The sequence below is a fragment of the Trachemys scripta genome, chromosome 3 (genome assembly GCF_013100865.1).
Source record: "Trachemys scripta elegans isolate TJP31775 chromosome 3, CAS_Tse_1.0, whole genome shotgun sequence".
Lineage (NCBI taxonomy): Eukaryota > Metazoa > Chordata > Testudines > Emydidae > Trachemys > Trachemys scripta.
Genome location: NC_048300.1, coordinates 143139481 through 143166936, shown reverse-complemented (window position 1 = coordinate 143166936; position 27456 = coordinate 143139481). Strand labels below are relative to the sequence as shown.

Here is a 27456-nt window from a genome sequence, read left to right as displayed (position 1 = left end):
GCAAATACAAAACCAGGAAAAAGCAGCAGTATAATGTGTTCATATACACCCCACTTTGAGGCTAACTGCTGCATTCTGTACCAGCGGAAGCTTCCAAGTGCTCTGGAAGGGTCATCCCAAATAAAGCACTTTGCAATAATTTAGCCTGCAGGAGATAAAGGTTTCAATCACTGTGATGAGTTCTCATCAGAAGTGGGGGGCCACAGCCTCTTGGTCAACTTTACAAGGTGTGTCATGCTGCCTCCCTCCCCCGCCATGTCTCCAAATCCAAAGACAGCAATGAATCAGGTCCGACTTCTAGGCTGTCAGCCATAATGGCAAAGAGTGGTTATATAGATGACCTCCAGAAGAGAATGCAGCCCCTATTCCAGCCTCTACAGAGCAGTCACTTCTATCTTATTCAGATCAATCTTCAATGAATTTACTGCTCGGTGTCCCCATCTCTGTCAGAAACTGGAAGAGGAGAAAAAGAACAGAGTAGCTAACAAAGAGATGATGTAAAGTTGCATGTCATTCAGATACTGATAAATCTGCAGCCCAAGGCATCCAGCTTCACTAGTTGCAGTATATACATGCTGAAAGGGAGAGATGACAAAAACGACCCTTCACAAAAGAGTTAATAGGGAGAGAGAACAATGAAATCAGCACAGTCCACTGAGTCCTCTTTCAACTCATTGTAAGGCCAGCCCACTTACTGGTCTGATCCCACCTATGAATTCACATATTGTCAAAATAGGGGTAAGTGGGTAAAAATCTATAGCTTGTGTTATACAGGTCAGACAAGATGATCTAAATATAGATTTTTAAGGCCAGAAAGGACTAAGTGTCATAGTCAAAAGGTATCTAAGGCTGTTGATGGATTTAGCCATCAGGAAGGATACCTGGACAGCATTTTGAAGTTTAAATGGTACCTAATGTCTATTGAGTTTACTGGGTAATTTGATTTGTTTCAACTCTATTGGGCATTTCAGGCCAAATTCTGTCATCTGCTATGAAATGCTTGCCTGTGAACTTTGTGATAATTCACAACAGTGGGAATCTTGCATCATGTTACTAATGTAAGTTAAAATGTCCTTGAATCAGTAAATCACTAAAACATTGTGCTGTCTGAAATCTAAGCTGCATAGCTATAAACCATGCATCTCTGAAAACTTAAGGTGCAAATGTTTATTTCAAATGCTCTTCTCTGATCTGTCTCTAAGATCAATAAAACACGCATTTTGATACTACAAGCGTTTCATTTAGTCCTGCTTAGTACATACTGAATACTTGGGATAATGATCTTAAACTAGAGTAACAAAGTTAAAAGCTTACTACACACAGTATCCCAATTTATTTCTTGCAAAATAAAAGAACTCAGAATATCAACAGTTAATATATATTAGAATTTGATATGTTAAGAATACATAAATCTGATTCATTTCCTATGTGAATCCAGTCTTTCTGGGGCTATTTGAAATTCACAGTAGTAGACAAATCTTGAGTAGTCACCTGAGTTTACCTATTGCTGTGCAACTGCATCTGCCATGCTAGGAGTGACCTGGATTTAAAACTAATGGACCAATATGAACTAGTATGAGATCCCCAGAAACTTATTTGAGCAGAATGTCACTCTGCTTACCCATGTCAGGCAATAAGAAAACAAAATGTCAAGGCTCAGACACAAATTTGTAACAAAAAAGTTTTGCAAACATGGAGAAATATAGTTCATTTTTTAATCTTCCAAGGCTATCAGACTCTTCACTATACCGACAATTAAAACCTGGGTTAAACGGCTACATTTTACTTCATCCTCCGGTGTTACTTTATCGCCCTCTGAGCTTGTACCAGTTACTAGTGATAGCTTAACATTAGATAAACACATCAGAGATGTTTCAATGATAGCTGTAGGTAGTGGAACCATTTTTTTTTTGAAGCTGAACTTGATACACTCTGATAAGTTTAAAGAGTCTACCACAGGCGCAGAGTAACACATTGAGAGTATCCTGAAATTGGTCTCACTATTCATTAAAAGAATGGAGAAGAGTCTTGAGGATTTTGATATGCAGCTTCTGCACCAGTGTTCTTCAATGCAAAGTTCACAAGATAAGCAGTGCTTCTGATCATGAATAAACTGACATTAAGTTTTTAATTAGCACTAACATTTCTAAACTTAGTGTTGAAGATGGCCATCTACCTGAAAAAGTGATGTAATGTGACATCAACTACAGAATATATTATTTTTAGATCAACCATCTCTCTTTCCCCCTCTCCAGCATACACTATCTGTATTACAAGTCTTCAGAGAGGATCTTGGAGTTGACTTCACCTTTCCCACCTTTAGTTGAAGAAATCAAATGTAGTGCTGACACGGCACTGTTTATTCTTTGCAATTAGATGAGACACACACTGAGTCAAATTCTGCTATAACATATATTCTTTGTAATCCTATTGTCTTTAGTGGGTGGTGTAAATAGGAGAGGAATGTGGTCCGGTATGTTCTGAATAATTTAATAGGGAGAGGACTTTCACTGAGGAGTCATGGTTAAAATTCATTCTACTGAAATATGTCTTGACACAAGCAGCTTCCACATAGCCCAACAATGCTGTAAAAGAAGCCCTAGGTCTATATGAAAAAATAATCATCGGGAACAATACCACTTCAATGGTGAACACATAAAAATAGATTTTTAAGAGCCCAGTTCCTAAACGCTGTTAGTTTCAACTGCACAGTTCACTTGTTTAATTCCAGGCTCCTGGCAACAGATCTTGTGCTAGCAAAATCTAAATTCTTCCATCAACAAGTTAATCTGAAGAAAGATTTTCAGCAAATGAATGAAGATAGTCACAAATTTTAAATCAGCAAAAGGTTTGCTGAACTGATATGAATTGCACTAAAAAGCAGTAAGGAATGTTCTAGTAATCAGAGCATTCAGGTGAACATTTCTCACCTTATAAAGTTGTATGCAAGATAATTCAAGCTTAGGTCACTGAACATGATCCCATTAAGGCCTTGCTCACACAAGGAAATTCACTATCATAACTGTAGTGGAATAAAATATCCTGCTATAGCTATTTCTTAATAACTCCCCTTAGGAATACTCTATTCTGGAATAAAGTGTCCACATGGGAGCTATTCCAGAATAGCTATTGAGGGGTAACATACTCTGTTTTAGCCATGCTGGTCAATTTACCCAGGTAGACAAGGCCTAAGAAAGGTGAAGTGTAGCAGGCAGCAAGACCAAGTAACTTGGCTATCATAAATCCATGTTTGTGAAATCTCATGTTTTTCAATAGACAACTCCATGAACTGAGTAGGAATACTATTGTAAGATTTTGCCTCGCTGCCCTTAACTAAAAGAAAATATGATTTATCTCTTTTGTTCTCATTCTAAAGATCAAGAAAAGTTTGAATTTCCATTACCTCACTAATATTTTGCAGACATACACTGAAAATACAATCCAATATAATGTAGCTATCCTTCAGTTTCTAACATAATAGCTTGTCTGAGACCTTGCAGGAAAAAAATAAAGACAGGGTGCCAAATTCTGATTTTAGTTATACTGGTACAAGTCTAGAATAACTCCACTGACTTCCGTTGATATGCTCCAGAACTGGGTAATTGTGAGAAGAATCTGATGCAGGGGCAGACATACCTTCCACTCAAAAAGGATTTTTACCGTCAGTGTTAAACAAAGTATTAATAAGTCAAGCTATTCTACATGACTCCTACATATATGTTTTTACAGAATGCTGATTCACAAACTCAATATATACCATTTTCAACAACACCATTAACAAGAGAGCTCTAAAAATCCAATCATCAATGTATTCAGCTTCCAAAACAGGCAGTAAATTTATCCAGAGAATATAAAAATTATACAATTTATCTAACACTTTCAAAGTTGTGAATTCTAACACAATTCAAAAGTTTAAAAATACAATACCAACCTCTTTGAAAATATAGAAGTTAAGTAGAACCATTCCAAAGTTGTAGCTAACCAGCAAGAAGCGCAACTGGAAGGGTTCTCTTCTCCTCATCCACTTGGGACCCAGCCAGACAGTGAGGAGGTAAAGAGTGCTTATAGTCAGTGTTGGAAATGGAGTCTGCATCAAGAACCAGTCATCAACACGTTTGTCTGAGGGAAATAAAACATAACAAATTAACTGAAATAACAAACTACATGTTTTTTCATTAAGTTTACATAAAATATATTCACTGTAATTTTAGGAATCACATTTCTTAAAGTTAAGAACATAAGAACAGACATATTGGATCAGACCAAAGGTCCATCTAGCCCAGTACTGTCTTCCGACAATGGCCAATGTCAGGTGCCCAAGAGGGAATGAACAGAACAGGAAATCATCAAGTGATCCATCCCATCACCCATTCCCAGCTTCTGGCAAACAGAGGCTAGGGACACCATCCCTGCCCATACTGGCTAATAGCCATTGATGGACCTATTCTTCATGAACTTATCTAGTTCTTTTTTGAACCCTGTTATAGTCTTGGCCTTCACAACATCCTCTGGCAAGGAGTTCCACAGGTTGACTGTGCGTTGTATGAAAAAATACTTCCTTTTGTTTTAAACCTGCTGTCTATTAGTTTTATTTGGTGACCCCCTAGTTCCCGTGTTATGAGTAAATAACACTTCCTTATTTACTTTCTCCATACAAGTCATGATTTTATAGATCTCTATCATATCTCCCCCCCCCCAAGCTGAAAAGTCCCAGTCTTATTAATCTTTCCTCATATGGAAGCTGTTCCATACCTTTTTTGTTGCCCTTTTCTGAATCTTTTCCAATTCCAGTATATCTTTTTTGAGATGGGGTGACCAAATCTGCACGTAGTATTCAAGATGTTGGCATGCCATGGATTTATATAGAGGCAATATGATATTTTCTGTCTTATTATCGATCCCTTTCTTAATGACTCCCAACATTCTGTTAGCTTTTTTGATTGCCACTGCACATTGAGTGGATGTTTTCAGGGAACTATCCACAATGACTCCAAGAGCTCTTTCTTGAGTGGTAACAGCCAATTTAGACCCAGTCATTTTGTATGTATAACTGAGATTATGTTTTCCAATGTGCATTACTTTGCATTTATCAACATTGAATTTCATCTGCCATTTTCTTGCCCAGTCACCCAGTTTTGTGAGATCCTTTTGTAGCTCTTCGCAGTGTGCCTGGGACTTACAAAACTACTCAAGATAGTTATCATCTGCAAATTTTCCCACCTCACTATTTACCTTATTTCCAGATCATTTATGAATCGGTTAAATAGGACTGGTCCCAGTACAGACCCCTGGGTAAACCCCTATTTACCCCATTCCATTCTGAAATCTGACCATTTATTCCTACCCTTTGTTTCCTATCTTTTAACCAATTATTGATCCATGAGAGTACCTTCCCTCTTATCCCATGACAGCTTACTTTGCTTAAGAGCCTTTGGTGAGGGACCTTGTCAAAGGCTTTCTGAAAATTTAAGTATACTATATCCACTGGATTTCCCCTTGTCCATATGCTTGTTGACCCCCTCAAAGAATTCTAGTAGATTGCTGAGGCATGATTTCCCTTTACAAAAACCATGTTGACTCTTCCCCAACAAATTATATTAATCTATGTGTCTGATGATTTTGTTCTTTACTATACTTTCAACCAGTTTGCCCAGTACTGAAGTCAGGCTTATTGGCCTGTAATTGCTGGGATCACCTCTGGAGCCCTTTTTAAAAATTGGAGTCACATTAGCTCTCGTCCAGTCATCTGGTATAGAAGCTGATTTAAAGGACAGATCTCAGATCTAGAGGTAATGATAAGAGTATTGGAAAACTACTAAATAAAACAGTTTAAAGGGTTGGCTTAGTGAGACTACCCTGTGCTGCCATGTGGGAGACGAAGGTTTTATTTACAGACTCAGTGAGTCACTCAAGAGCACCACTCCAGAGATCTGAAGTTATATTTAAAGGCCCAGAATTTGCTATATTAAGTCCTGGTTCGGTGTCAAAAAAGCATTGCTAGTCTGAGGACCTCGTGACATCTTTGAGATACAATAATTAAAGCATGGCTCCACTTTGAAAAATAACCCTGTAAAAAACGGCACCCATTTAATCAGCAGATCTGCTTTTTATCTGTACTCAGAATTGTATCCAGTTACTTTACATACAAAGAGTAACTTTTTCATTACCATCAGCACAGCTGTAGGAGAGTGAACAGGATTATTTTCTGGCTCATGAACTATCAGTGGTATTGTTAACTGAATTTCAATTACAGGGCCACTTGTGGAATATCGTTGTCTTAAAATTTTGCCCTTGGTTACACTTGTGCAACCTCACTGAAAGAAATACAGTTGTACATATGTAACTAAGGGTAAAATTTGGCATGCAGAATCTTTATTACTGGTCATGTTACATAACCCTGAACTAATACATGATCCCAGTTTAAGTTGCAGGGCTGACAGAAAACCCATCTTTTTATTTGTAAATTGTGCAATTCTGATACAGAATCGATGAAAAAAATATAAAACACAACATTTCCATTTGTACAAATTAGAACCATATTTTAGGGTCAGATATCTCAAAACCATCTGGACTGTTAACAAGTTCTGTATAGCAGAATTTGCAGGACTGTAGCCTGCAGAAAGGCCAAATCACATGGTGCTGGCGCTTCCTCTCTGCTTCCAGCCACTTTTACAAATGTCCAAGCTCTTCTTTGCAATGAAGAGCTTCGAGGCTAGATAGAAGGATTAAGGAAGAGAAACCAGGCTAACTACATCCACTAGGGGGCTGTTGCTATTGAATAGAAAGAGAAAAGGGAACAGGAGACAGCCTCAAAAACTGGAGTCACTAGCACAGAGGTGGGCAAACTTTTTGGCCACATCGGGGTTCCAAAACTGTATGGAGGGCCGGGTAGGGAAGGCTGTGCCTCCCCAAACAGCCTGTCCCGCTCCCCCTCTCCACCCCCTCCCACTTCCCATCCCCTGATTGCCCCCCTCAGACCCCCTCACCATTCAACCCCCCCCGCTCCTTGTGCCCTGATTGCTTCCTCCCAGGACCCCCTGCCCCCGGGGACCCCACCCCCTATCCAACCCCTCCTATTCTCTGTCCCCTGACTGCCCCGCCCCCTATCCACACCCCTGCCCCCTGACAGGCCCCCTCCCCGGACTCCCACGCCTATCCAACCCCTCATGTTCCCCGTCCCCTGACAGCCCCCGCAGAACCTTGGCCCCATCCAACCGCCCCCTGCTCCCTAGACTGCCCCCCAGGACCTCCTGCCCTTATCCAACCCCCCCGCTCCCCACCCCCTTACCATGCCACTCAGAGCAGCATGTCTGGCAGCCCTGCCCCCACACAGCATCTCTCTTAAAATATGATCCAACCTGTGACCATGACTGAGAACCGTGACTTTACAGTACTCAAAGTCTGGGATACTCAGCACTGCAGCATTTGTTTGCAGTCCTAGCAAGATGCTAAATATTTCCCCAGAAATCAAGTTGTGATGATTACCATTTTACCATCCCACCCACACTTCTATTACCATTCAATTTTAGCAACTGCTTTCTCTCTAGCAAATTGAGATAAACAAGTGCACCGCTTATCCCACCAGAAATAACAGAACCTCAGCTTCCCAACAGAATGAAATATTGGCGCAGAGTCTCAATTGTGCTCAGCTTCTGCCAAGCAAAGATAAGATGGTGTCTGTAATGGAACCAATTATGGCTTCTAGATTCTGGAGTCAGTTCTGGGCCATCTGAGAGCTGGGAGTAGCCAAGAAGTAGCATGCTCTGGCCACATCACCTTCTCATCTCATACATGGAGGGCTGCCAGGGTGTGGTAACACAGAAACGAAAAGAGATCCAGTTGCTTTGCAGCTTCTTTGCACTGCCTGAGCAGCACAAAGGATCAAGATTGCATCAGTGAATCTGGCCTTTCATCTCCAGCCAGTGGTTCAAAAGACACTGAATGTCTAATATGCCAGTATTGAAATAGGAGCACAGGGAGACCATTTGAATCCCACCAACTGCCAACATAATAAGCAATTCCTTCTTCTGCATCAAGGGGAACTACTACCCCAATGGAAATGACAGGAGAAAATGTCGGGCACAGAAAACCTCTGAATCAAATACCATATATGCAAAGAAACCAGAGTGAAGATGGACAATGCAGGTACCAGGAGAGACATAGCCCACAACTCTAACTCTAAAAGGTGACCAGGCTCTGGTAAGAGTTCCCATTATCATCCTCTTTCCAGCCAGGGAAAAAGTAAAAGTAAAACAAAGCAATCTGCTTTGATGAGCTAATTCTCCCAGTTGTAAATTGGGCATTGTATTGTTACCATCTGGGACAGGTCAGGTTCGTCCCTCTTTGGCAGTTCTTGGCAGTGTTCAGCCTTTGGTGGGGTAGAATTCAGGCTATCCCTATATACTGTGACAGACCCAGACCAGTGGGGTACAGGAGTCTGGTAGAGGGCAAATATACTGGTCACTGGATGAGTCGTTTTCTGTTCCCTGAGTGACCAGAGCAGGGGCTGCACTAGAGTAATCAGGAACCTGCTAGAATCAGTTAAGGCAGGCAGGCTAATTAGGACACCTGGAGCCAATTAAGAAGAAGCTGCTAGAATCAATTACGGCAGGCTAATCAGGGCACCTGGGTTTTAAAAGGAGCTCACTTAAGTTTGTGGTGCGAGTGTGAGGAGCTAGGCGCAAGGAGCTGAGAGTGAATGCTGCTGGAGGATTGAGGAGCACAACTGTTATCAGACACCAGGAGGAAGGTCCTGTGGTGAGAATAAGGAAGGTGTTTGGAGGAGGCCATGGGGAAGTAGCCCAGGGAGATTGTAGCTGTCATGCAGCTGTTACAGGAAGCACTATAGACAGCTGCAGTCCTCAGGGCCCTGGGCTGGAACCCGGAGTAGAGGGCGGGCCTGGGTTCCCCCCAAACCTCCCAATTGACCTGGACTGTGGGTTCTTCCAGAGGGGAGGGTCTCTGGGCTGTTCCCCAACCCACATGGTGAATCTCTGAAGCAAGAAAATCCGCCAATAAGCGCAGGACCCACCAAGATAGAGGAGGAACTTTGTCACAATATCTATTGGCTTAATTCAGGGATCAGCTATCTTTGGCACGTGGCCAAATCTGGTTTGTTTACCTGCTGCGTCCGCAGCTTTGGCTGAGTACAGCTCCCACTGGCCGTGGTTTGCCGCTCCAGGCCAATGGGGGCTGCAGGAAGTGGCAGCCAGCACTAGAACTAAGTGCTCCACCCCTGACAAAAATAGCCAGATATAAAATCTCCTCCTATATTTTCATTTCCTTCCATAAGAAAAAATATGGGAGACCTATCACCACCACCTTCCTTCCACAAATACTAATTGCGCTCAACTCCATTAAACTTAAAAGAATCTGACAGTTTCTAGAAGAGTTTTGAGGTTCCCCTCCTTCCCTGGGATAGAAAAACCAAAGAAGACCTTGATCTGGGAACTGGATCTTGATGGACAGACACCGCTACCCAGTGATGAGCCCTCATGACTTTATTAGGGCTGCACACTGCTACCGGTGCCTGCCCATGCAGATCTGTTTCAGGATTATGGCTGAAGATTTCACATGGGACTCTGAAATTCAAAAATAGGATGAAAACTTGATAAAATGCAAAAAAGGCTAGTAAAGCTGAAGTCTCCAAGTGATGAGAAAAATAGTTTTCTGAGTGTAATTACATTCTCTTTTGTGTAAAGGTGCAAAGCTATGCCTTTAATAGGTCAACAAATCACAATACAAAAGTATGCTACAAGTTATACAACATCTAGTTTAAAAAAAAAATATGGATATGTTCTACTTATGGTAAAATCTTTACCACCTATGCAATACCAGAGGAAACATCTCAGTGGAGTGGCAACCCTCCCCACAATGTACAGAGCAAATCACACAGAAGCTACACAGTTGCTGTTACAATCCCTGAACTGTAACTGTGCTTGCAGCTTAAACAATGGATCTGCATAGTTCAGATACACAGTTAATAGCTGCTCCCTGGTCCACCCAAAACATTTTCAAAGAGAGCACAATCAATTCTACTATTGACATTCCACTACTGATGAGTTAATTGTTGGTAACTTCTATCACACCTATTACATCATGGTTTCTTATATTTGTTTATGAGTCTCAATACTAAATGCAAAGATATATTTTTACAGTAGAGCTACTGGAATGTATTCAATATATCAGGAAATATAGCAGTCCTTTGGAGGTGTGTATCATGTCTCAACATTTCTTTTATAAGTTACTTTGCATGTCCACGCAAAATCTATTTATAACAGCGTAAATTAACTCACACAATTATGGTTAAATCAGGCAATACATAATAAGTACCTTCAATAAAACAACTTCTCTACGGTTTACTGATTTAAGGTTGCTTGACTGAAATATACAAAAGAACATAGTCTGCTGTCACTCTGATGTTGCCCTGAGTTTCTTTTCAGAAAAGAAAATTCACACAATCAGATAATATATTGTACTTATAATGAATTTGAACATATTTTGTTAACAGGCAAAAAAAAGTCAAACATCCTTACATCAGCAAAATCAGTACTATTATGCACCCTATTCATTAGACAGTGTGATGACCATAAATGACACCTGCTGGGCACAAAAAACTATGGTTTTAAAGGGACTTACTGACTTATTAAATCCAGCAAATTCACTCGCAAGAAGTTGAGAAATGAATCTTCTCATGAAAATTAAATATAAAAGCAAGATAGCTGACCCCTCCAACTGCTTCAGTTCAAAATTACCAATGCCTTTATCTGATTAGAATTGACAGAGAGTGACTGAATGTTTCAGTGGATTAATGCATTTATCTTCCAAATCCTAAAACCCAGATTCTAATTTGATCACAAGTAAAATGACTTATTACAGCATAGCCAACAACACAACTACATCTCTTTTTGTAAGAAAAATAAAATGTATATTCCAAAAAGGTAAGAGTTTTAATTTGCACTTAGCCAAAAGAATGAATTCAAAAAAACAAACAAACAAAAAACAGGGAGTCTAGCAGTCACAAATGTTAATGTTTTCTCACATGAGAAATATAGTTATGCAAAACTCAGACCTTCATATGGAGTAAGTTTTACTGTAATTGTCGGTGGGTGGGTGGGAGTGAAAGTTCTTCAAAATCCCACATTATAAATCTGAAGCAAGAGATAAAAAATATATATTCTTTAAGTACCTATCTTTGTGGTATTTAATTCTCCTTATGAGACACATGCGGCTTTAGCATTAGTGGAAGTTACACACATGCAGTAGGGGGAGAATCTCAATAAAGGTCTTAAATAAAACACCTACATGCTAAGAAAACAAAGAACACAAGGACACTAAGGACACAAAATTAACCTATCTTCCAACGTTTTTACGGGGGAGGGAATCAATAATGTGGTGAGCGAAAGCTAAAACAGAAAGAAGCTCAACCAAATCATATTATACGGTGTTCAATTTTTTTGGTGTGAAATTTGCTTCTGTCAAATCTAAGGGCTATTTTCTTTATAATTATCTGTAAGTTATTATAGAGACTCAAAAATTAATCTTTCCAAATTATTTTAACCAGTAAGTATAAACTGTGAAAAGAGGCAGAAGAACACTGTATCTACAAATATATATTGTAGGGGAAAATCCTGCATTGGCAGGAAGATGACTTCATGGTCTAAGGTGGCTTTTCCATCCAGTTTCTATATTAGCTTTGGAAAGCATTATACATCTAAAAATACATAATGCAGGTTTAAAATATCCTTGCATTCATATTTCATGTAATATCAACACACAATAGTCTAGGTTTTTAGATTAAGAGCATATTCATTCTTTAGCTAGAAGGTTGCTACTCACTAATTTATCTGGGGAGCCTTTCAAAGTATTAATAGCTATGGCTACTATTCTCAGCGCAAAGACACTTACAGTGCCAATCCAGCATATCCATCTGTCCAATTACCATCACTTCTGCAGATGTCTTTAAACAGTTACATTTCTAAAGGCGCGTGCTTCATGAGCAAGCTTTTTCAGCTTATTCAGTGTATTTTGACAAAATTTAAACTGATATTTTAATAATTCCATCAAAAAAAATAGTATCCCAGATATTACTAACCAGTTGATCTCTTCCTGAGGTACCGTATTATTTTATTTGACTTTTCAGATACTTTCAGTCAGCCCTCCTATTGCTATCATTAAGCAAGGACTTTACAAAACAAAAAAGAGTACCATCGTAAGAAAGCAAGTCAGGATTAATGAGCTCACACACATTAAACTACAACAAAATGTTTATAAAGACTTTAAATTAGCTTCCTTCTGATGGAGTTTTTAAGAATTTAAACTGCTAAAAGAAACACTATGCTTCAGAAATAATGGCCCAAATGTTTACTAAATAACAGTCCTGCAAACGTTTACTAACAAGTACAGTATTTACTACTGCACATAATCTACTTGACCTGAAGGGAATCACTCACGGTACAAAGCATGACACTCTAATAAGTGTCTGCAACCCTCGGTCCTAAGCTTGTGAACTGAAGAATTAGCACACATAATAAACATTTCAAATACATTCTATCACATTTTTTTAGCTTGTCAAAAGAGTCTGCCAGGATGTCAAAAGAATTCTCACCTGGAGGGGTTAAGGTAGCTAGGAAAGGGCTAATTAACTTAGCAGGCTGCACCTAGGGGAGAATTAGGCTGGCTAGGCAAGCCCTAATAGAAGATGAAGCTCAGCTGAGCAGGTGTAGGGTGGGCTCATACAAAGCCAGAAGGCTCAGAATAGAAGGGGACTACAGGGGAAGTAGTCTGCAATCATTCCCTGGGAGTAGGGAGGTATGTTTGGAATCTAGACTCTAGCAAGCACCTGAGAGGAGTGAGGCAGCCGCAGGGAGCTCCAGTAGTATCCTGGAGGACCAGTGCTAGAGGACAAAATAAGGAATAAGCACAGAGAAATAGTAACAGAGTCTGTGAGTAAGCAGACTGTGGTTGCTGAACAGAGGGTCCCTGTACTGGAACCTGGATTACGGGGTGGGCTGGGGTACTCAGCCCACCACTGAGGAAAGTGCCCTAGTCTTGAATTAGAGGATGGCCTGGAAAGGCAGCCAGACAGTTCATCTGGAGAGACTTTGATATGCAGCCATCCTGCCCCAGAAGGGAAAACACATGGTGACCCAGTTGGAGGACCAAGTCATGAAGAGAGAGTGTGTGGAGTCCCAGTGAGTGAGAGGGAACACTGAGAACGAACAATGGAAGGAGATACCAGGCCTTGAGCAGCCAGGAAGAGGTGCCCTATAGATGAGTGAATCCTGTTGCTCAGTAGTTCAAGATAACTGAAACCTCAGAATGGACAAGAGAAATGCTTTCCAGATGAGCTGCAAATATGCCCTTAAACCCTTTGGCAAATGACTGACCAGTCTGTCCAATTTGAGTTTGAAGGTGAGAACTGACCTCCTTCTCAGTTTCCTTAAACACCATTAAACAGGAGAAAAAAGCAATGCTTTTCCCACCCAGGCCTCTGCTAAATTCCTCTTCTGACAATTCAGCCAGTTGTGCCATAGACAGCACTTCAAGTGACGCTAGTGCATCTAGTTTTGTCAGATTTAAGCTTTGGAACAAAAACTAGCTTTTTGCAAAACCCAAGACCAATAGAAATGTCAGGTTTTGAAAATTTCAGTAGAAACAATTTTCAAAAATAAACTTTCCCCTATGGCATTTGCAATCCAAACATTGCAATATTTTGCTGTTATATGAAAAGATGCTACTGAACCAGAGTAGCAAATTTCTATAAACTCAAGTAAAACTGACTAATTCAAGCCAAGAAAAATGCAAAAAGTAAATAAAATTATTTCACTTCTAATAACATGAGATATTGGTAACGTGGATAATTTTTTTTTAAAGGCTTTTAACATGACTGTCTTCTTAGGAATTGATGCTCCTCTTCTTCTACCACTCTATTATGTGTGACTCAGAAGCATTAATTTATTAGCATTCTGTGACTCTTACAGATGGAAAACTAAGGCACAGATTTATCACTGAGCTGGAGGTACATAACAGACAACAGGACTTCCCTGAATTAATGCCTGAAATGGAGCGTATTTTTTTTTTTTTTTTTTTAGAGAAACACCCAGTCTTGATTTAACAATGTCCAGTGATGGCAATCCACCACAACCCTTCATCAAGTTTCCCAATGGTTAATTGTTGTCATTGTTACAAATGTGAACCTTATTAATTTGAATTTGTCTATCTTCAAATTCCAGCACTGGATCTTGTTTTATACCTTTGTCTGTTAGACTAAAGAGACCTCTTATCAAATTTCTGTTCCCTATGTAGGTACTTACAGATTGTGATCAAGTCACTCAATCTTCTCTTCGATAAAATAAACAGATGGAACTCCTTGTGTCTTTTGCTATAAGGCAGGTTTTTCAATCCTTTAATCAATCTCATGGCCCTTCTCTGAACCCACTCCAACCTTAACCAGCCTTACTGGCTGTTTGATTGGGCCTTATCTTCACCCAGCAGCATTTCAACTATGCTAATAGGGAAAACAGCATAGGCCTAGTGTAAGAGGATTCTACACACACCATTGTTGTGACAGCCATGGTAGGTGTTTGCAAGAGCACTGAGGAGTGAGTATGTTAACTCTGGTGAATTACGTGGACAGTAGCCCAAAAATGAGTATGGGAGCCAAGCAACTGGCCTTTGTCAATTACTTCCCATCTTTAAAAACAGGCAGACAGATTTAATTCAATTTTTCCCCTTTCCTCCCACTCTGTAATTCTAATAATAAAAAAACCTCCTCCTTTGAGCAGTATTAAAAATGCCAAGCCAAAAATCGTTTGTCTTAAAAAGGTATAAACCACCAAGAGAAGGAAAAGCTAGTGGGAAACATTCCTGAAACCAGGAATGAGAAGCTTTAGACAAAAAAAATAAATAATATTTTTTTTGAGAACTGTAAGCAACTAAAATGAGAACTTTAGAATGGAAATATCACCATCTTTAATTGCAGTATCACTTTAACTCATTACTTGGTTGAGATTAGCAAACCAAATTTGAGCAAAAAGCTTTATAGCCAAGATATATACACTTCCATTTGCTTCAGACAGTGAGTTATAGGAGCATTACTGGGCACCAGTATAAACGCATTCCACACTTATGGAATAAACTGCAGTACCAGATCAGACCACAGGGTCGTCTAGTCTATATTTGGAAATCCTGAAATGGGAAATTATTAAAAGATACTTCCTCACGGGCAGGTCTTCCTAGCCCCCTTGGTTAAAGACCAACTTATGTTCAGAAGCATGGGGGTTTATATCTTTCAAACTTTATTTTATAATTCTTATTAATGTAAATAGATATTTTTCACATACCTACAAGCACCAGACGACTGTAGGCATAGTGCTGAAATGCTTCCTTGACATGCACATAAGGTGACCAGACACCAAGTGTGAAAAATCGGGACGGGGATGAGGGGTAATAGGTGCCTATGTAAGAAAAAGCTCCACAAATCAGGACTGTCCCTATAAAATCGGGACATCTGGTCACCCTACATGCACAAGCACAATGAAGTGACATTAGGCTAGTTTAATCACATGGCAATCCTAGCAGAGACTCTCTTTAAATTGTTCAATGATGCTATGGGCACAGAAGGATTTGGGGGCTGGAGATAGTAACAGCTTGTAGGTGCCCCAGATAGCCAACATTGTTGTGAGGACTTGCAGCCATGTATGACATCTACCATCAGTTCCTCCGCTGAGCCACCAGCTCTACTTAAGGTCACAATGGAGAGAGGAAACAGCTCAGTGGAGAAATGGCATTTCCACCATAAAACAAAAAACACCCCACTAACCACAGCGTTTTGTTGTTTTTTTTTTTTTAATGCTACAGAACTGCCAATGTTTTAAAGTCAGCAGTGTCTTTGCTGAGGACTAGTGACTTTGGTCATGGGGTGTGGGGTGAACACTGATTAAATAATTACTTCTAACTTAAAAAAAAAAATCCCAAACCAAATCATTTCTGGGCGCATACAGTGAGCATCAGCGAAAAATCTTACATTTAAAATTAGGCTGTTTTTTCTTTGACACCATCACACATCTATCCTACCCACCTTGCCAAACATGGGAAGGATGCTGCTGGGACAATGCAAATGGTTCAAGGCAGGTATACCATGTACTCTTACCATTTGGCATGCCTGGGGTGCAAATCTACAGTGCTTCCGCATGCCGTGCAGTAACTGTCCATGTGGACCCTGCTGATGCACACTAAAAGCTCCTTAGTGCACTTTGACATATTACAGTTTGAATCAGCTGTATGCCAAAGCACACTGGGATACTTTTAGCTTGCAGTAGTAGGTTCTGCACAGACACTTAGCATACTGGACCACTGCAGATTTACACCCCTGAGAGCCATGCAGTATGTGTACATGTAGAAATGCCCTCAGTGAAGAACACATTGCAAAATGTTTAAAACAGAACTCATATATATGGCTTTAACATCAGTGACAGTACTATGGGCATGAAAGAAAAATGTGGACCTTAGAATTTCATAGTCTCAGCTTACTTATTACATCCTGCAACAGTCTGAAAGTTTATTTTTTACCTCTCTTTGCAAATGTGATGCAGCCATATCAACAGGGGCACTGCTGCTCTTCTAACCTAGTCCCAGTAAAAATACTCTAATCATACAACAATAGTAAAGGTTTACATCCCATTCACTTCGGAGACTTGAACTTTAAAACCTATTTGGGGCCATTTAAATGCTTATTAAACAAAGAATTTTTTTCTTTAAAAACAAGCAAGTTAAATGCAGAAAGCTATATTAATACAACATTATGATCGAACAATCACAAGAAGTCAACACACAAGTTAAAGATCCAGCAACATAAATTAACAAGGCACATTAGACTTGCTGTATATTATGTCAGTTTTCAAACTGGTTCATGTACCACCAGTGTTCCACGTAGCACTCATGGGTCATGTGGTGATGGTTGTGTTTTGTTGCTTCAAAAATACATTAATTCTTTCCTGTTACTAGTTTTGCATGTAAGGAATTGCTTTTCCACACTGACATATGTAAGCAGAAGTGGGGAGGGAAGTGATCCACAAAAGACATGGTCCTTGCTATGAAAAAGTTTGTGAACCTATTTTGTTATATATTTTAATGATATAAGTGTACTAAACCAGACACTTAACAAAAAATTTACAGGAATAGACAATGCCTTCATATGTACAATTCATCTTAAGTTAATATTGCTGTTGGAACTTAATTTTGCCAGTTTGACTTCCTGGGATTTTAAACTGCATTAGCTTTATGGTAACAGCTTTTCATGTTAATTTCCTTTTAAAACAAAATATGATGCAATGTTGTCTGTGTGGTTGTAGATATTCTAAAACAATTCTTGATCAGACTGATGTGAATTCATTCTTCTCAAAGGAGCATTAATTCTGAAAACTAAAGATAAACATGCCAGTGCTTGACTTGTTAACTATGTTGTTGCTGCTGATCATGTCAGTACCTTGATCTAGCTACTGTTGTAACGGGTACAATTGCATAGCCTGATTGTCCAAACTGCCTCTGTCACCTCTTGAGATACCAAAAGCCCCAAATGTCCCGTATGCAGAGATATAGGGCTGAGGAAAGAGACTGTGTGGGAGAGGAGAATAGATAATTAAAATAGTAAGGGGAGAATAAACCATAGACAGAAGGGGGGGAAAAAAACTAAGATAAAACAGAAGAATAAATAGGGGGGATAGGAAGAAGAATAATCAGTTGATAGGGTCCCCATTGTGTTAGGTGTTGTACACAGTCAAGATTAGTCCCTGCCCTGGAGAGTTTAAAATGGGGGAGGGGAGAGGCGGGGGAGGAAGAAACAATTTTTTTTTAATTCTGATTTTTATTTAAACTGGATTTTTTAAATGTGAATTAAACAGGTTTAATTTTTAAAACAAGATCATTTAAAGTTAAATTTGAAATTATGACCACTTATTTTAAGGCATAAACTTAGTACAATATAGTAGTTTAAATCAAATCAATATTCAAGCAGCACGGGACACTTGCAGGTTTAAACTCGAGTAAATAGTGGATTTTCTGTAACTTGAAGTCTTTAAATCATGATTTGAGGACTTCAGTAACTCCGACAGAAGTTATGGGTCTATTACAGGAGTGGGTGAGTGCAGTTCTGTGACCAACAACGTGCAGGAAGTCAGATCACACTATAACAATGGTCCCTTCTGGCCTTAAGTCTGAGTTTGCTTGACATCCTTTAAAACGAGCTGGTGGAAATCACTGGCTCACCATCTGGAACCAGAGTTGGAAGTGCTAAACCAGCTTTTGACAACAGCGGCCTCTGCTGTGGGTGCAGTCAGACTATTTTCTTCTTTTCAGTTTATTCAACTGATTCAGTTCAATGACTAACTCATTCAAAATTGAGAACCTGATTGGGAGTTGAAAAGTAGGAAAGCTTGTTTTCCTCTTCCACTCTAAAAATAAAAATGAGGTGTGAGAGGATGAGAGATACTAATTCTAAAAATCTTGAAGGACATGGTGACAAACAATCAGTTCAATTCACTAACTACAGAGAATACTTCCTTTTTTCAATAAAACTGTGTTTTGATCAATTTAAAACTTTTTACATCTATTTCCTTATGTATCCAGCACATTTAAAGTAGATTTAACTAATAACACAATTTTAAAATGCTGGTTTTGTGTTTCTTTAATTCCTACTTTCATCCACATGCTGTTAGACATGCATTATAAGTGTGACCCAAGAACCAATTAATGCCAACTGGCAAGGAGGCGTGCAGGGATTACAAGGTTTGTCTGGGTCTGGTATGTACATTCTAGTTCAAAGGATGTCATGTGAGGTCCCAGATCAAAGCTGGTGTCATGCTCGTCATCAGTATTACTGCACAACTCATGTACAGGTATTGTGTAAGGAATTATGTATATACAATAAAAATTATGTTCTGTGTCTAGGGTGACTGGGCAAACAAAATGGCAAAAAAATAGACAAACCTGGGTGAGTAGACAACAAAATGGCAGACCAAATCAATGTTAAGTGAAAAGTAACACATACTGGAAAACATAATCCCAACTATACATACAATTACCACTCAAAGATCTAGAGATTCATAGTGGATAGTTCAATGAAAACATCTGTTCAATATGCAGTGGTAGTCAAAAGAGCTAACAATGTTAGGAACCATTAGGAAAGGGATAGATTAAAAAAAAAACACACAAAATATAATGCCATTATATAAATCGATGGTATGCCCACACCTTGAATACTGTGTGCAGATCTAGTCGTCCCATCTCAATAAATATATTAGAAATGGAAGAGGCACAGAGAAGATCAACAAAAATGACTGAGGCTATGAAACAGCTTCCATATGAGGAGAGATTAAAAAGACTGGGACTTTTCAGCTTGGAAGAGATGGCTAATGGGGAGGATATCATAGAGAGCTACAAAATCATGAATTTTGGGAAGAAAGTGAATAGAGAAGTGTTATTTACCTCTTCATATAACACAAGAACCAGGGGCCACCCAGTGAAATTAATAGGCAGTAGGTTTAAAATGAAAACAAAGAATTACTTCACACAATGCACAGTCAACCTGTGGCACTTGTTGCCAAGGGATGTTGTGAAGGCCAAAAGTATAACTGGGTTTAAAAATTTTAAATAAATTCATGAAGGATAGGTCCACTAATGGCTATTAGCTAAGATGATCAGGGACGCAACCCCATGCTTGGGTGTCCCTAAACCTCCAACTGTGAAAAGCTGGGTCTGGATGACGGGATGGATCATTTGCAATTTTCCTGGTCTGTTCATTTTCTTTGAAGCATCTGGCACTGGCCACTGCCAGAAGACTGGATAGTGTGCTAGATGGACCAGTGGTCTGACCCAGTAGAGCCATTCTTATGTTCTTAGGGACTGGTCACCAGCAAAGGTGAAAAACAGATTTGTCAGACAAGAAGTGTTTACCTGCTGTGCTGTTCACATGTAAATTAAGTATTATGGTTCACAACAGGTCTCCCTCTCCTTAGCCTAATCTAATGCTAAAAGGTTATACAAGAAAAAAACATCTTCAAAGACAGAAAAGTAACAGAAAGAAGCAAACAGCAAGGCGGGGGGGAACTGACCCTATCTTGAGGTGCACATCAAAGGCTTACTCTACTATATTTTTGGGGGACAAAGAAAACAACCAGTCATCCTTTACCAAGAAAGTAAATGGACAGCAAATTTGCTTCATAAAACCGGGGTTTAAGCCAGGCTTGGTTGAAAACACTGGAGAGAACTTTCGGTGAGGTATCCTCCTGTCTAAAGAAGCTTAACTTGTTAGTTACATTTAAGTCTCTAGAAAGCATGCAATGATTTGTATGTAACCATTTGTTTCCAATATTCTTACATTTTAAAGAAGATTCAAGTATAGTATTTTCACTATAAACATATCTAAGTGCTGTGGTATTAAGCAAAGTGGTGATCCTGAGCTGACTCTTACAATCTGGTATATACTGTTCCTTTGGGAAAAGCAGCTCTGGTAATTTTGTGAGTGTCTAATGGATAAGGGGCTAGATTCTACAAGGAATGCTGCATGGACTTGAGGGTTGGTGTGTGCCTATCACTACTTGTACAGAAAGCCAGGCCTGCAAAGTGGTGCTTCTGTTGGCAGAGACTAGTGAGTTTCAGGGAGATGATCACAGCAGGCACAGAAAAGACTTCCTCATGCTGAGGGCAAGTAGGGCTTAGGTGTCTCTCAACCCTGGTTAGCAAAAAGTAGTACCAAATTATGCAAACTAATGAGAATCATTTTTTTTTAAAGAGAAAGTAAGAAATACAAATGGAAAATACAAACTTGAAGTTGATTTAAATCAAAGTTTCCTGCTTACTGATTTAAAACAATCCATCCTAGTTTAAACTCTAAGACTCTGATCTTAAACATTAAAGTTATATATGTGCTTCTCATGGAAATACTCTCATATGCTCCAATAAGACTACTCATGTGAGTAGTTACACGTGCTTAAGTATCTGCAGGACTGGGGCCTAAATAGACAAGAAAGAGTAGAAAAGTGTTCCAAGACCAAAAAGCTACATTACACGGTGTTAAAGTTGAAAGTACATGAATAACTTAAAGAGAAAAAAGTTAGAGATATTGCAATTATCTCAAAACCAAGCCTTTTAAATACAGAAATTCAGAGTTAAGGTTAAACTTACAAGAAATCCAAACACATTAAAGAATGGAAATGTACATTTAGGACATCAAAACAACCTTAACTCTGCCCAGAGAAATTCAGTGCAATGGTTAGGCAATTCCATGATGGCATACTTGCTGGTGTTATGTATGATGACAAGTCATCTGAACCATTCCCAGTCACCAATGCAGTAAAGCAGGGCTGTATGTTGGCCCAAGCCTCTTCTGCCATCCTTCAGATGCCTTTCATGACTGTGACACTGGGACTGGCATCAGATACCAGACTGATGGCAAGTTTTTCAATCTGAGGAGACTACAGGCAAAGACGAAGATACAGGAAGTGACTGTTCACGATCTTCTATTTGCTGATGAGACTGTTCCCTGAATGACAAATCAGAGTCTGACATGGGGTGGAGTGTGGACTATTTCTCTTCAGCTTGTGACAATTTTGGTTTCACAATCAACATCAAGAAGACACAAGTGATATATCAGCCTAAACCAGGAAAGCCTTACATAGAGCCTACTATCACAGTGAATGGCCAAGCGCTCCAGGCAGTGGACAAGTTTACCTACATTGGCAGTAAACTGTCGCATGCAGTTCTCATTGATGATGAAACCAAAGCAAGTATGACCTTTGGCAGATTACATGCAAATGTGTGGGAGTGCAGAGGCATTAGTCAACAAACAATTCTGAAGGTCTACAAAGCTATTGTGTTTGCATGCACTTTGATGTACGCACGCAAAAATGGACAGTATACAGACGCCATGTTATGAAGCTGAATCACTTTCATATGGGCTGTCTGAGGAAACTGATGAGGATAAGATGGCAAGACAAATTTCCAGATACTGAGGTTGTCATATAGGCAGGTATTCCAACCATCCATACTCTGATGAAATCACAGGTGAAATGGGCAGGCCATGTCACCAAAATGTTAGATGAGCGACTGCCAAAGAAGATCTTTTATGGTGAGCTAAAGGAGGGAAAACATTCTTAGGGAGGCTAGAAGAAACGTTTCAAAGACTCCCTCAAGTTATCCTTCAAGCATTTCAACACTGACCCAGAGTTTTGGGAAGATCTCGCTCGTGATCGTTCTACTTGGCGAAGTCTCATCCATACCAGAGCTACTGTCTATGAGCAGAGGAGAACTGAGGCATAGCAGAAGCGCCAGCAGTGTAAATGTCACAACAGCAGCATGTCCGCTCTTAATCAAGTAACTCATAGTGGCATCTCTCGTTCAGTGTGCCACAAGAAGTTCAAAGCTCAAACTGGCCTGATCAGCCACTCACTTGTTCACAGAAACCAAACCAATCAGTAATGTCATGGTCATTTTTGAATCTGAAGGACAAACAACAACTTTGCCCTATAGTGACAGCATGAAAAAAGTACAACTGGGATTATCACAATAGTGTTTATAATCCCAGGATAGATTAAACTGATTTAAAAAAAAAAATAATAATATTTTTCTCTTCCTGGTGATCTTATGACAGGGTGGAGTTACGGTAGCACAAGAAGTCTATGCCAAAACTGAAAAGTGAGCCAAGATATCCCTGGTCCCATTCCTGGATTTTTGGGGCAGCAAAAGGAAAGAAGGCTGGCAACATTGCAAAGTGGCAGGAAGGTCTGGTTGTGCATTACAATAGAACCTCAGTTACGAACACTTCAGGAATGGAGGTTGTTTATAACTCTGAAACATTTGTAACTCTAAAGTTGAACAAAACATTATGGTTCTTCAAAAGTTTACAACTGAACATTGATTTAATACAGTTTTGAAACTTCGCTATGCAGGAGAACAATGCTGCTTTCTTTTTTTTTTTTTTTTTTTTTTTTAAAAGTAGTTAACACAGTAGTGTACTATTTATTTATTTTTGTCTCTCTGCTGCCTGATTGCATACATCCAGTTCCAAATGGGGTATGTGGTTGACTGGTCAATTCGTTACTCTGAGGTTCTACTGTATGAGAAGAGGTGAGAGGCTGGGATGCATGATTACAAATGATGGGAAAATCAAGGTAATGTGGGAAGGCTGGAATAAACAGGTTGTAATGGGAATACCATTTCTTCATTTGTGTATTGTGTAATGTTCCTGTAGTGAAGTTTCAATACGGTTTATTCAGTAATAGTGATTCATAGTATCACTAGTTGATGAAATTATACCACATAGTGATGTTGCCCACACTCTGTGCTGTGAAATGTGATTGCATGGCATAGTTTCTTCTTCTTGGCTGTTGAACAACATCACTGCTATGGTTCTTCAGGACATGATGGTGGTAAATTCATGATTTTAAAATGGATTAGTTTAGAAAGAGGGGCATCCAGATGCTTCATGGCCGCCTTCCCCAAGTAAAAGCATATACAGAATAGCAGTGAACTGAGCAAGACTGCCACAAATCCGTAAACTGAATTTGGGGCATTGTCATGTCTTTTCTGAGGACATAGCATTTTCATGTGATGACTCTAAAGTTGTCGTGAATTGAATCATCACACACAGACTATGTAACAACATGAGGCAAATTTTTTATATTACTGCACAATCAAATGCAGTGATAACACATATTGCCACTATATAAATAAGAAATACTAAAATGGTTATGGTATGGCTTAGGCCCCTTCCAAGACTGTCCTCGCAGGGAGCCTCCAAAAATAATAACCTGATGGTCATAACAAGAAACGTTCTCCCCCTTTCCAATGTAACTGACATTTAATTTTTTTTAAATCCTAAATTAAAATACTACTTCATTACCAGAAATTAACGAAATAATGAAAAATTATTGAAGATCTAATTAGAAAGAAGCTCAGCATGCTTTTAGAAACATCAAAAGGACATCTATTATTGCCTATGGCACAAAGAAACTGCATAGTGTTAGAAAGTTTTCTATACTATGCAGTTTTAATAGAAGACAGCCATCTCTTTTGCTGTTTTTTGTAATCGCCCTTTTCTTGAGTTTTCTTTCTTCCAGCTCTGTCTTTTGATCACTACGGTTATTTTACTGTACCACAGTAGCCACTAAAAACACACATGCAGTAGGCAGGAAAACTAAAAAAATCCTTCTCCTGAAAAGGCTGTAAGGAGACCCCTACCACAATTTTCTTTCAGTCTGACTATAGCACTGATTAGGGAGAAGAGGGTATCTTTCATGTACTACATGGGTATATGCAAATAGATTCAGTGTAGCACATGCTGGCTGATTGCAATGCATTTCTGCTGCAGTTTTTCCATGTGATCCTGACTTCTGGAAGATCTGAACCATAGCAGAGATGAGTGCATAGGATTAATTTAATATTTAAAATATGTCAAGGTAAAACCAGAAGCTAGGGTAGGAAGGCAGATCATGAAATAAGCTGTCTGTATCTACAACATAAGCTTAATTTATTATCTGACAGATGGCTGTGGGTGGGGGGCTGCAGAGCAGGAAGGGGAAAGGCAGCTGATGAAGTAGTGAGTTCCCAGGATCTGTAACCAAGGCTCCATACATTGTCATTGCACAGCTGTAGAATCCACTGCCTGTTATAGGCAACCAAAAAAAAAAATCACAAACTAAGAATAAACAGATGCATTATTGTCATCCTGAGCCTGACGCCTGGCTGGAAAAGCAACTCTGACAAGTGTGAACCTATCCCATGTCATATCATTGGGATAACTCTGCAACCTAAAGATGACTATTTGAACATCAATTACTGTTAACTATTTCACTGCTGATCATTTTAGCAGAAACATCCACCTAACAGGCCTGTCCCAAAACTGCAAGCTGTTTCCTACCTTACTCGAGGTTCCAAAACCTCCAGCTTTCCCCTTCACAACTTCTACGTTGTAGCTACGAGTTATCAATACACACAGACACAAAGGCAGCACAAGGAAGATGTGGGAACACTATACAATGGAATACAGTGATTTTAGTTTAAAAATAAATAGAAAAGCTTGTGTATTAATTATACTAATTGGTTCCCTATTTTGAAAAAAAAAAAAAAAAAAAAAAACCAACCAACCCTGATTTGTAAAATTTAAATGCGGCTGCAGCATAATTTCCAGTCTTCCAGAGAAATCACATGCTAATTGGTGAATTTAGGTATATCATGCCATGGAATATATGGGCCTTGTTTATCACTACTATCAAATTCCAGGCTATATCAACATATTACCAAGAAAGTAAATTGGGGAAAGGAGGAAGTGAAGTAGAAGTTCACTTAGCAATCAAATCCCAGAGTACCAATAATATGATTGTTACTGAATGCAGGCTATAACACAGCATTTAATATAGGGTGACCAGATGTCCTGATTTTATAGGGACAGTCCTGATTTTTGGTTCTTTTTCTATTACCCCCCACCCCCTGTCCCAATTTTTCACATTTGCTGTCTGATCACCCTAATTTAATATCATCATGAAGATGAGCTAAGGGGTGAAAAGTCTCGTGTTCCAATAAGACACTCCCACTATCTTGAACCATATCATTCAGCAACCTAGGGCTAGAGGGTGAACAGAAGCTCATGCACCAATAAGCTCTCAGTATTTATAACTGAACAGGGACCCCAATAGAGAAAGCTGAGGCAGAAGAGACTAATATTTCATAATTTACCTTCAGGGATGGGGGCACCTTGCTCTTTTCCTCACCCCCACTGACTGGCTAAAACCAGAACTGTTCAATGCACTATTAATGGACTGAGAGTCCCTGTGTGCTCTGCACAGAGAGATGGTGTCTAGAGGAATGGAGCCATTTTGACCGCTGTGTGACAGTGACAGTGAGTAAAGGGAGAAGACGGGGAAGGACAGCCTCTCTCCAGAGTGGACTGGAAGAAGAAAAGAGCAGTAGAAAGGCTGGAGGTAGTAGGCATGGCAGGGGCAGGTGGAGAGTAGCAGGGGACAAGAAGAAAGCAGTAAATAGTGATAACAGGGGATGAGGGGGTCAGCAGGGGTTGGCAAAGGAAGACTAACTGGAGAGCGAGGGATAATGGGACAGGACTGCTGGGGGAGATGAGGAGAACGGGGAGGGGAACAGAATACAGCAGAAGGCGCTCGATAGAGGCAGGTTCCATCAGGGCAGGGAAGGAGATCCATAGGGGATGTACAGTAATAGGGTCTGGAGAGCTAACAAAGAGCGGAGAGCTGGGGCAAGGCAGAGAATGGGGTGGCAAGCAGTGGCTGGGGCACGGCGGGGGCTAAGGGGGCAGAGACGGGCACGGCGGAGGCTAGGAGGGAGCACAGGCTGGGGCCCGGCGGGGGTAGGAGGAAGTAGAGGCTGGGGCACTGCACTGGCTGGGCGGTGAAGCGGCAGCTGCGGAGAAGCAGAGTCGGGACACGGCACTGGCTGCGGCGCAGCGGAGGCTGGGGCACCGCAGGTGCGTGCAAGCGGCGCCGGGTACCTCGGATGCTCCAGCTCCAGCGGTAGAACTCGAGGGTGTCGTTCAGCAGACTGGACACGAGGCCCGTGGCCCTGCCCGGCTGCTCGGCGGCGGATCCCATGGCGAGCAGCAGCAGAGGTGTCTAGGGCTGCGCTGCGGTGCCTCAGTGCCGGAGCGGCGGCTGCTGCTGCTCCTGCTCGCGCCGGGCACGTAATTTAAGTGTGTGCCGCCGCTGGGTCTCTCGCTGCAGACTCCGCCTCGCGCTGACCGGCCTGTGCCCGCGGGCAGGCAGGGCGGGCGGGCGCAGCGGAGCAGGCGCCGGGCTCCGAGTCTGCCGGCTGGGGATGGTCCGCAGCGCTCGGCTCGAATCACGTGACCTGGCCTGCAGCCTCCCCCCGTCTCGCCGCAGCACCCCACAGACGCCGCTCCATCACCGGCCGCGCAGGCGCAGACGGCCGGCGCTCAGCCTCTGCCGGGGGTGGACGCTGCCTGCGACCGGAGTTCGCCGGGCACTGGTAGGTGCGGGGGCAGGTTGCCGGGGTTGAGTCCGGTTAGGGCGAACGCGGCAGTTCCCACTCCCCGCCTCGGTCCCTCCTCCCGCTTGGCTGGGGACCCCTAGGTCACCTGGTCCCGCGGGGTGTGAGTATTAGCCAGTCCATCCCTGGCAGGTGTTTGTCTAACCGGTGCTTAAACACCTCCAGCTTGTCCCAGTGCTTACCCACCCTGACAGCACGTTGTCCTGCCCTGAGTGGGTGGCTATCCCTCGTCTTGTTACAGCAGCCTTTATGTACCTGCTGACTGTTACCATGGCTCCCCCCTCAGCCCTCTCTTGTCCAGACCAAACAACCCCCTTTTATTTTTCAATCGTTCCTCATAAGTCATGTTTTCTAGACCTTTCATCATTTTTGTTGTTCTTCTCTGGATTGTCTCTTCTTTGTTCACAGCCTTCCCAAAGTGAGGTG

The 27456-nt window shown here is 40.8% G+C and overlaps 1 protein-coding gene across 1 annotated transcript in view; it reads right to left on the bottom strand.

Annotated features, from left to right (window-relative positions):
- ELOVL4 (ELOVL fatty acid elongase 4) overlaps positions 1–26792 on the bottom strand; it is a 55944-nt gene extending 29152 nt beyond the window's left edge. The window contains exons 1-2 of the mRNA XM_034766151.1: positions 26516–26792; positions 3932–4119 (exon numbers count right to left, since the gene is read on the bottom strand). Of these exons, the coding sequence (XP_034622042.1) occupies positions 3932–4119; positions 26516–26615 (288 nt within the window). The 5' untranslated portion in view covers positions 26616–26792. The remainder of the gene's footprint in view (positions 1–3931; positions 4120–26515) is intronic.
- Between the last annotated feature and the right edge of the window lie 664 nt (positions 26793–27456).